Source organism: Pagrus major, chromosome 24 (genome assembly GCF_040436345.1).
Source record: "Pagrus major chromosome 24, Pma_NU_1.0".
In the NCBI taxonomy this organism is placed as follows: Eukaryota; Metazoa; Chordata; class Actinopteri; order Spariformes; family Sparidae; genus Pagrus; species Pagrus major.
Genome location: NC_133238.1, coordinates 14,502,080 through 14,514,114, shown reverse-complemented (window position 1 = coordinate 14,514,114; position 12,035 = coordinate 14,502,080). Strand labels below are relative to the sequence as shown.

General features: G+C 41.2%; 1 protein-coding gene across 1 annotated transcript; it reads right to left on the bottom strand.

Annotated features, from left to right (window-relative positions):
- Nucleotides 1-295: 295 nt before the first annotated feature.
- On the bottom strand, nt 296-11,503 carry tbx19 (T-box transcription factor 19). The gene is made up of 8 exons (XM_073462529.1): nt 11,215-11,503; nt 7,027-7,303; nt 4,488-4,622; nt 4,285-4,346; nt 3,450-3,508; nt 2,536-2,694; nt 1,455-1,611; nt 296-1,366 (listed from the first exon to the last, which is right to left on the bottom strand). The coding sequence occupies exons 1-8, from the start codon at nt 11,493-11,495 to the stop codon at nt 1,201-1,203; spliced, it is 1,296 nt and encodes a 431-aa protein (XP_073318630.1). The 5' UTR covers nt 11,496-11,503; the 3' UTR covers nt 296-1,200.
- Nucleotides 11,504-12,035: the final 532 nt, after the last annotated feature.

Below are 12,035 nucleotides of genomic sequence, written 5' to 3'. Positions count from 1 at the left end.
TAACTATTTCTTGTCCGACTATGAAGTCAATAAAATGAGTATTTTGTTAATGCAGACTGGAAATACAAATAAATAAATAAACATAAAAGCACATTATGAAGATTAGATGTGAAAAAGCTCTAAAACAGGGAACATATGATACATCTATTTTATAATAAATATACTAAATATCAAAAAAGTTAAACCCAACTGTTATAAGATATAACTGAAATGATTCAACTTAAACTACGATACAGAAGTTAAAGTTCAAATAAAACAACAAACATGACTTTTTATATCAAAATCATGTCTGAAATTAAAAGTTCCCTCATTTATTAACTGTTGTCTTTATTCATACATACGGACACATATACAGATATTCACAACAATACACAGTTTACATACACAACATGACATTTATTTCTCATTAAAAGATTTGTTTATCATTGTTTTGACCTAAAAAAGGCAAATTCAGACGTTTTCACATTTTTTCATGAATCACTTTTCGTTTGGTGACATTTCCTGCTGTATCGCAACACTTGGGAGAAGAATATGTTTAATTGAAAGTGCACCTTTAGGTGTTAAAATCAAATAAATAAATAAAAAAGTAAAACATTACAAGTAAACTTCCACTCAAACCTTTATTGACACAGAGCAGAATGACAGTAACCTGTCTCTCTTTCTGTCTCACCCAACAACAAAGCGCAGAAGAAGACTTCAGTCCTCCTCAGTCAGATCCAGAGATGTGAAACTGAAGAATTCAGTTCATTGTGTAGTTTTTTACTTTTGTTAAACATTTTGTTTCTGCTGTTCAGCAACAATCAGAAGTCCAGAAACAACAACGACACAGAAGCGACATGCAGCTGAAATAATCGACGAGGATGTCTTTTTATCATTATCGATCAAATATGATTCTCTGTGCTGATGGACTGTACAGATATATACATGTTGGAGTACACGTGAACATCAGCAGGATGAGTAAACAGCAGAGGGCGCCATCACAACAACAACAACAACAACCAGCGTGTACAGCAGTGAGTCTTTACAGAGTGATGACATCATCAGAGAAGAAAAATGTTGGTCACAGTTCAAATCTGGAAATTAAATCATGATAATTGTTTAAAGTTCATCTTAACGAGCCAACAGGAGCCGCTGGACGCTTCCACCAATCACCAGCAGGTTCCAGCTGGGAAAACTTACAACAACCAATCACATGCCTCCTCAGAAGGAGTGGGTGGGGCCAGGAGGCCACCCAGCTCCGCCCACTCGGCCATTACTGGGCGGCTGCATGAGGCTCTCGCTGCTGATTGGTCCGTGGAGAGCGGTGCATGGTGAGTGGGAGGGGCTTAGCTCGCTGCATCCAACCGTCCACAGACAGGGATACTGACTGAACACACACACACACATCACATTTACATACTGTGTGTTTCATAGGGGCTGAGGGTGACCATATAAGGCTGTGGGCGGGGCCTCACCTGGAGTTGTGAGGAGGAGGAGGCTGTGAGGAAGGAGCGCCGCTCGCCAGGGGGAGGGAGGTGGAGGAGGACAGCGAGGAAGAGGAGGAGGAGGCGGGACGAGGAGAGGAGCTGCTCCATCCGTCTGACAGCACCTGCACTCCTTCAGACAGACACACTGACACCACACACACACACACACACACACACACCACACACAACACACACACACAACACACACACACACAACACACACAACACACACACACACAACACACATGCACACTTATATATATTTTTTTTTTAATTGAAATATGTATATATATATATAAATAGTATATACATTTTCCATATAGTTTTTTATGTTTGTATAAATACAGTAAATGTATATATGTGTGTATATATATAAATATATATATATATGTATATATATTTATATATAAATATATATATATATATGTATATATATATATATTTATATATATATATATATACATATATAAATGTACATCATACTGTAAATAAAAGCATATAAAATGTTTTTTAATGTTTGTATATAAAGTGTATAGAAATGTTTTTTGTAAATGTGCATACACACACTGTGGTGTTTGGATATATTGTCACTTACGTATATCTGTGACTGATGGTACCAAAGGGTTTGTTTATACTTGTACTTAAATGTTTGTATATGTATGTATGTAATAAATAATAATAAATAAATGTATATCAACATACGAGAATGTGGTTAAATAAAAGCAAATAAATGTACATAAATATTTATTTGTACATTAATGTTAGTAAATGTTTGTTTAATGTTTGTATTATATACATGAAGGTAGATATAGTTTGTAAATGTATGTTCATTATATATGTATTTATATATATATATATATCTGTGTGTGTGTGTGTGTGTTTGTACCAGTACATGTATTTTCTTTTTTGTTGTAATACTTTATAGAAAAACTTCCTCATTCTTTATATTTCTATTATATCAGAAACACAGAAGTATATATTTATAGTATTATATAAACTTTTATACTAAATTATATGCAAGTAACACACACACACACACACACACACACACACACACACACAGAGTCACCTGAGGAGTGTGAGCGGTGCGGCAGGTAGGCGGTGGGATAAGGTGTGTGTCGCCCCGGGTAACCGTGGTGTTTGTAACCGTGGTGATGATGTGATGTCAGTGGGAGGCTGCCGCCGTAAGGAAAAGCTCCGCCTCCTCCGGCCGAGCACAGCGACCAACCTGACACACACACACACACACACACACACACACACACACACACACACACACACACAGTTGGAACATTACATCTATTGATCTAATATTGATCTCATTGATTATGTGGATCATTCAGCACTGACACACAAAAACAATTTAGAAAGTTATATTTTTTCTTCTGGTCAACACAGAACTTTGTGTTTGACTGAGGCTGTGAGAGACACCAGGTGTCACTGATCACATGTTCTGTTAATATTTTAACATCTAAAGTTTTTCAAATCAAACTGTTAAAATAAACACGTTTACAATATTAAATCATGAAACAGCTGCTATACAATCTATTTATGTTTTATACATGTTAAACTACACAACCTGTGATTCTAACATAGACAAAGAAGTTTCATCTTAAAACATGTGAAATCTGACAAGAACATAAAAATAATTATGAAAACTAATTTAGCATTTTGTTGTATTTAAATACTGTAATTAAATCATTTTGAAGGTTTTCCTTCAACATACAGTAAATACAGAATATATAAAAACACTTTAAAGAACACACATACACATAAAAATAATGTTTATAAACACTAAACTAAGTTAAAATGCAGGAATATTTTGATATTTCAACAGACTTATAATTTTATGTTACACAATCTAAACGTTACATATAAACCTGTCATGAATTTGAAACGTGGATGTTTTCTGCACATGAAACATGAAATCAAATGTGTTTCAGTTCCGTGTTGAATCGAAGCTGATGAAGCGTCTTCACTCACAGGGTTGAATCCCGGCTCGACTCTCCAGTGACTCCGGTAAGCTCCGTCCGCCCGGGTTCCTGAGGAGGATAAATCAAACACCATTAGGACAAGACCTGTGTGTGTGTGTGTGTGTGTGTGTGTGTGTGTGTGTGTGTGTGTGTGTGGTTTCTGTATCTCTCTCACTTGACACCATCGCTCCAAGCGAGCGAGGCGCTGAAGCTCTGACAGCTGATAATAACTCTCTAATCACCTGCTAATGCTAACTTCCTCTGGTGTCCTGGTGAGAAATGCTAGGTGCTAAGTGACACCTGACTGCTCAACACATCGCTCTCGTTCACTCAAAGACTGATACAACTACAGGAAGAACTCAGATCCTTAACTGGCAGTGATGGAATGTAACTAAGTAGATTTACTCGAGTCCTGTACTCGAGATACTTGTACTTTACTTGAGTATTTCCATTTTCTGTTACTTTATACTTCCACTCTACTACATTTATGTGATTACTTTAGTTACTAGTTACTTTCCAGGTTACAAACGCTGATACATGATGGTAATGTAGTGAAGTGTTTTCCTCATCAATTACACAAAGAACTGTTTCCACTGACGGAATGTAACTAACTTAGTTACTTTCCACAAATGTAATCTACCCTGTCAGGATATTAAAGCAGCCTGTGACTAAATATCTGTGAGGTGTTTTTAAAGATTCACGTCTTCAGTAGGAACCAAAGGAGCTCAGAGCCACAGACAGGAAGTCAGACAGTATTGAGAGACGGACCGGCTGAACCTGAGCTCTGTTGACAGTGAGAGAAGAACAGAAGCACAGAGTTTAAATCCTCTGACGTGAGATCAAACCTCTCTTTAGCGTCCAGGAAGGCTTTAGCAAACGGGTTGTACTTGATCTTCAGAGCCGTGATCTGCACACAGAACATCACAAACTGTTTCAGCACAGAGTCCAGCGTTACACGTTTATATTGTGTGTGTGTGTGAGTGTGTGTGTGTGTGTGTGTGTGTGTGCGTGTGTGTGTGTGAGTGTGTGTGTGTGTGTGTGTGCGCACCTCTTCGTTCTGATAGGCCGTGACGGCGATGAACTGAGTCTCTTTGAAGGAGACGTTTGAAACCAGACGATGACGAGAGCCGACGCACATGATGTGGAGCTGAGGCTCGTACTTATGGAGAGAGTTCAACATGATCTGAGGACACACAGAGAAACACGTTCACACACCTGTTCATACACCTGTTCACACCTGTTCATACACCTGTTCACACCTGTTTATACACATGTTCACACCTGTTCACACCTGTTCACACCTGTTCATACACCTGTTCACACACCTGTTTATACACCTGTTCACACCTGTTAATACACCTGTTTATACACCTGTTCACACACCTGTTCACACCTGTTTATACACATGTTCACACACCTGTTTATACACCTGTTCACACCTGTTTATACACATGTTCACACACCTGTTAATACACCTGTTCACACCTGTTCATACACCTGTTTATACACCTGTTAATACACCTGTTAATACACCTGTTCACACCTGTTCATACCTGTTCATACACCTGTTCATACACATGTTCACACCTGTTCATACCTGTTCATACACCTGTTCATACACCTGTTCACACCTGTTTATACACATGTTCACACACCTGTTAATACACCTGTTCACACCTGTTCATACACCTGTTTATACACCTGTTAATACACCTGTTAATACACCTGTTCACACCTGTTCATACCTGTTCATACACCTGTTCACACCTGTTTATACACATGTTCATACACCTGTTCACACCTGTTTATACACATGTTCACACACCTGTTCACACACCTGTTAATACACCTGTTCACATCTGTTTATACACCTGTTCACACCTGTTCATACCTGTTCATACACGTTCACACCTGTTCATAAACATGTTCACACCTGTTCATACCTGTTTATACACCTGTTCACACCTGTTCATACACGTTCACACCTGTTCACACCTGTTCATACCTGTTTATACACCTGTTCACACCTGTTTATACACCTGTTCACACCTGTTTATACACCTGTTCATACCTGTTTATACACCTGTTCACACCTGTTCATACACGTTCACACCTGTTCACACCTGTTCATACCTGTTTATACACCTGTTCACACCTGTTTATACACCTGTTCATACCTGTTTATACACCTGTTCACACCTGTTTAAACCAGTCTCACTGATCCATACCTAAATTAACAGACTGCTGTTGAAGGTAATTAAAACAAGTATCTTTTAACATTTAGTTTTTTTGTCCAATCACAGCGTTCCCTCGCGTCCTGATAGAACCTGATGTGTGTCCCTGGTACCGGAGGTTTGGACCCAGTCGCTCAGGGTGGAAGCTGGTTTGTGAAGTTTTTGATAAAATGTATTTATCTGTAACTGCCTCTTAATACTCAAGTAAAGTACGTCAACAGAACCTCCTCGTATCCATCAGGACTATGTGGAGCGGTCCGGTCTGAAGAGATCCGGACTGGAAAGTAAAAGTTTGACAAGTGGTTTGTCCTTCTGATGAATGAAAAACAAACAGCAGGTCCAGGTGTAGGTTTTGTCCGTCAGTCAGGAGAGTTTATGGAGTGGAGCCATCTTTGTCTTTTGGCCCAAACACTCTTTTATCCATCTGCCGTCCATCTCTCCATCAACCCCTCCACCTCCTCCACCTCCTCCACCTCCTCCTCCTCTTCCCCCTCACTAACGAGGCCCAATTAACCAATCCGAGCTCTCCAGGCGGACACACAAAAACAAACTGTTTTCTATTCAGATTGAGAGGCTGGCTTCACATCTGACCCCGACACGCTGTGTGTGTGTGTGTGTGTGTGTGTGTGTGTGTTTACCCTGGCAGTGCCCACATTAGCTGGAGTGTGTGTGTTTGAATATAGTTTACCTCTCTCTCTCGCTCGTCCATCTGAAGCATGATGGGTAAATTAATTTCCCAGTAAAAAACATAATTACCATAATGTACAAATAAGCTGAGCAATTATTTCATTATGGCCGAGCTCTCTGTTCCAACTCTGCATTACTGCCCGCCGCAGTGTGTGTGTGTGTGTGTGTGTGTGTGTGTGTGTGTGTGTGTGTGTGTGTGTGTGTGTGTGTGTGTGTGTGTGTGTGTGTGTGTGTGTGTGTGTTTGGACAGGGATAATGGGGTAAATATAAACAACATTATTGCCAATTTTGTAGTGCTGGACGTGTGTGTGTGTGTGTGTGTGTGTGTGTGTGTGTGTGTGTGTGTGTGTGTGTGTGTGTGTGTGTGTGTGTGAAGGCCTCTCTGAGTGGTGAACGGCTCTCGACAGGAAGTGCATTAAACTGCCGCCGGCCAATTAAGAGCTGTTTATCCCGTTCCCGTGGTTACGAGGGGGCGAGCAGGTGAAGTGAGCGAGGAGAGGGGCTGAAGTGGCTAATTAGAGGCGGTAGTCTCTCGCCCACTCCAATACAATACGGGGAGGAGAGAGAGAGAGACGCTCTTGACATGGAGAGGCTGATAATGGACAGAAGAAGAAGAAAAGTAAAGAAAGAAGAGAAACACGAGAAGAGATTAAAGTTGAGCCTCACCTGTCCTCCTCCGTTCACCTTGTTGGTGAGTTTGACTTTGTTGAACGTCACCGCCGCCTTCATCCAGTGAGCTCCGAAGTTCGGAGAGTCAGGGTGGATGTAGATGCCGCCGTGGCCCCGCCCCTCGCCGCGGCCCTCCGCCCGGCCGGCCGCCACCCACTCCCCGTTCACGAACTTCCATCGGCAGCCGTCGGCCGGAACGAAGTCCAGCAGGAAGGAGTACATGGAGCTGGGGTCCAGACCCGACACGCTGACCTTCAGGACCGGGAACATTCGGCTGCAGGAACATCAAACATAAACATGATTCATATTCATTTCACTGCACTTTTCAAACTGTGGCAAATGTTTTCTGACAGCAGATGAAACTCATTGTTTGGTTTCTGTTTTGCTCCTTTTCCTCTCTGATTTTTAACTGTTTCACGTTGTGATGTAAGAAGCTTCTACATCAGTAGTGACTGATGACGATACAAGTACATGAAAAACATCATTCATGTATGAAAACCTATTTAATTTCAGAAAATGTTACAAATATTCTCAAACTTTTAAAACCTTTTAACATTTACACCTGTTTGTGTCTCTGGTCACAACAACCTGCTGGAGAAACTCGAGTTCATTCACGTGATCGGCCTGAAACAGACTCTCTTCTTATCTGGTTATTTTATCTGCTTAACATTTATAAATCAAATCAATCTCCAGTATATTAAAGTAAATATCAATATTGTGATATTAAATGTACATGTATTTTCTACATCTCACGGTCTCTAAATCCTACTTTCAACAACACAAAAGATGTTTGCAGAGTGTCGTGTGCAAAAACAATACTTATATCTTTTAATTAGTAATTTAATTAGTGATGATCTTTTAATCCTCAGGTCCAGACTCTGCTGTCCACTTACATCTGAAGGAGACAAACATCTTGTCCAGAGAAGACAGATGGTTTGAAAGAGGAGTGAAAGAATCCATCTATGTCAAAGTGGAACGACCGTCTCTGAACGGAGGAGGAGGCCTAAGACATCACTGATCACCCACCTACTGTACTGAGTTCTCTGCCCAGACAACCATTCACACCTGGGCTCACCTGGTGCTAGCAACCCACATGGACACACACACGTGTCCTTAACAACTCTGCAAGGACACTCCCACACTCTGTAAGGACATTCCCACACTCTGTAAGGACATTCCCACACTCTACAAGGACACTCCCACACCCCGTAAGGATACGCCCACATCATGTAAAGACACTCCCATATGATGTAAGGACACTCCCACACTATGTAATGACACTCCCACGCCCTGTAAGGACACTCCCATACCCCGTAAGGACACTCCCACACTATGTAATGACACTCCCACACTATGTAATGACACTCCCACGCCCTGTAAGGACACTCCCACACTATGTAATGACACTCCCATACTATGTAATGACACTCCCACGCCCTGTAAGGACACTCCCATACCCCGTAAGGACACTCCCACACTATGTAATGACACTCCCACGCCCTGTAAGGACACTCCCATACCCCGTAAGGACACTCCCACACTATGTAATGACACTCCCACGCCCTATAAGGACACTCCCACACAGAGTTAAAACTCTGCAGCTCCTCCAGTTAGTTAGAAGTGAAGAAGCCTCTTGGATGAGACGTGAAACGTCTTCAACAAACTGAAACAAGTCCAGTTGACTTTGATACAGCACCTAGACTCTTTTTGTTTAGGTTTTAGTATTTTAATCTTTATTAAAATTTAAATCTGTTTTGTTGTTTCAAACTCAACAAACTGCCTCCACTTCTTCACCTAATTTTAAACGTTATTTTTGTAAAAAGTCATAAAATGAAGAAAAGACTGCAGGTGAATAAAGATTGCAACTATAAAGGTGTTCGTCCTTCACAGTCTACATTTTGAACTCAAGCACGTTTTTATATTTAAGGATCTAAAACTTTACAAGTAAAACTAAAAAACATCAATAAAAACAACTACAAACAAAAAAATACATCAGAAACCATCAGAGAAGTGGAATTTTTGGATTTAAACACACAATATATACTTTCTGATGCTTGGTGGCGCTCTATCAGACGTTTACAGATCCAGACCTGCTGGAGGAATGAACACCTGGAGTCTCATCAGATTCTGATCCGGAGTCGTTTACCGATGGGAGGAGAGCTCAGAGATTACTTTGTAACTTGTGGGATTAAAAAGTGGATTTATCCTCACTCCTGTTGATCAACCTGACTGCAGCAGTGATCTGGAGGTGACCTCCATTGTCGGGTGGTTCTGTTCTGTACTGTTGCCTGCTGACTGGAGCTGGAGGGGAAATGGACTTTACTTCATGAACGTAACATTACAGAGAGGAGAGAGAGAACCAGAACCAGAACCAGAACCAGAGTCTCTGCTGAGTGCTGAGCTCAGTCAGAGGCTGACCAAAGTGAAGTTTTAAAGTTTTCTTCTCGTTATGTTTGGTCTCGTTCTCAGACTTCCTTCTTCTCTTACAGAGTTACAGTGACAGACGACCAGATGAAACTTTGAGGAAACTTGTGGATTCTCTGTCTGAACTTTGTCAGAAACATTTGTGATGATGTGAGAACACAACTCAACAACATGTTGAACAGGTCGAGTCGTTTTCACACATTTTAATGAAGAATTCCTTTTTATAATATATCTTTAAATTACAAATATCCTGATGGGTTTGATCCAAATGACTCATTCTTTATTAAACAGACATGTTTGAGTTCTTCCTGCAGATGATCTCTACAGAGAAATCTCTCTTCACTGTATTGATTACTGACTGGAAACATTTGTTTTGTTAGACTTAAAACTGAAGCTAGAAATCAGGACTTATATTCACGTGTGTCATATGTCCACCTCTGAGTCCATTCAATTTAGTACAACTTTATTTAACAAGGCCATCTTTCGCAACAACAATCACCCAAAAAGGCTGAAAAATAACATCACAAACTTATATTTATAAACTTTAAACTATGTGATGATAGACATTCTCATCTTGGGGGATGTTTTCTGATGTGTTTTCATTTACTGAGTATTTAGAAATCATTTAAACTCTTTTCTTTCTTTTATAATGTTTCATATTTCAAAAGTTTTTCATGTATAATCTTGATGTGCAAAGTTAAAAGTCCATTATTTCCCTCTGAGGTTTGGTGCAGTAGAAGTAGAAAGTATCAGAAAATCGAAATATTCAAGTAAAGTACAAGTATCTTTGGTTAAAATATTCTAGTTCCATCCTCTGGAAGTTTTCATGCGTCTAACGCCACGTTCAGACAAACAGGCGGCTCTCCAGCAGTAATAGCAGTTGAAGTGGCGTTCTGCAGGTGTAAATGGAGTGTTTTCCCACCGCAGGGCGCGACTGGTCAACACGCCTCGGCTCGGGAAAAAAACACACACGGGCGACACTGACGGCTGCTATCGAGACTAATGAATAACCCCGGTTAACAGGAGCGCTGATCTGGAGTCAGCTCCAAACACAGACACAGAGTCACAGAGACGAACACTCGGGGGATTTCTGAGAGAAAATATTCAATAGGCTGAAAAGACGTTCGTGTAAAAGACTCGACGGGAGATGAAGATTCAGAGGACATGATGTTTTTATCATCATCATATAAAGTATGATTCACTTCACTGAGAGGAAGCTCTGGAGTCATGAACGAGCTCCCAACAAAACTCTGTCCAAATTTAAAAGATAATCTTTAATTATTCAACTATTCATTTATATTTTCTGTGTTTATGTTCATGATGGTCCAACTGTTGTTTCAAAGCTTTGTCAGGTGGAGAAAACAAAATCCTTCAACCACTTCAACCTGGACCGAACACACACCGTCAACATCTAAACTCTTGACAGAGTCTAAAGTTTCCAAAAGATGGCAGCCTGTAGTCGGACATGTCTTTCAGACGAGTCACGTCAAGAATGTACGACTCTATAACCACCTGATCTGACACGGTGACCATCGACCCAAGTAAAATCTTTATTATTTAATGGTTCAATGAAAAGTCCAATTTAACCAACGTGCTACTTTCAGGAGGTGATTCAGTTCAAGTCATCACCCCAAAAAGTTTGTTCGCGAACGGCACAACATGAACGCTGACGTAAGAGGATTCTCTGACCTTAAAGGAACAGTCTCACATTTTGAGAAATATGTTCAGAGGTGGATGTTTTGATTGATACTACATGGTTACCGTCCGTTCTTGGTGACGATCATCTCGTTGGTGATGTGCTCGAACTTCCTCCACAGCTCGGCGTCCTCCAGTGTCACCCTCAGCTCCTTCTCCGTCGGGTCGCCCTTCTCGCGGCCGGCCTGCAACTCGCTCTCCACCGCGCTCAGCAGCCGGGACATGCATCGCTCAGCCGAGCCAGGGCTGCACACCGCCGCCCCGCTGGTACGAACCACTGTGGCAGTCCGGTCCACTGAGGACAGAGAAGCAGACTCCGCGTCCTCCTGTAACCCCTCCACCTTCATCTGGACACAGATATTGTTATTGTTATTTACCCCAGAGTCTGGTGCAGAGCCAGACCTGGAGGAATAAACACCCCGAGTCTGGTGCAGAGCCAGACCTGGAGGAATAAACACCCCGAGTCTGGTGCAGAGCCAGACCTGGAGGAATAAACACCCAGAGTCTGGTGCAGAGCCAGACCTGGAGGAATAAACACCCAGAGTCTGGTGCAGAGCCAGAGCACAGGTCACAGACACTTAAATACACTGAAATAAAAAGGACCACTGTTGGATACTCATCCACTACCTTCATTTTTGCATGAAAGAAGGCTGAATTTCTCAACAGCATTTCTTGAAGCCTTCGAAGGAAACGTTTGGTTTTATGTTTTCTGTATTAATAAGTGAACTGTGAGCTACCTGAAGCCACCAATACCAGGAAACTTTAGCCTTCCATTCAGCATCAGAATCCTGAGGGGGTTTAGAGGCCATGTTCTGGACTAGATAACAACAGGCAGGTCATGAGAGTATATCATACTTTTTTATCATGTTTTTATATGTGAAATGCTT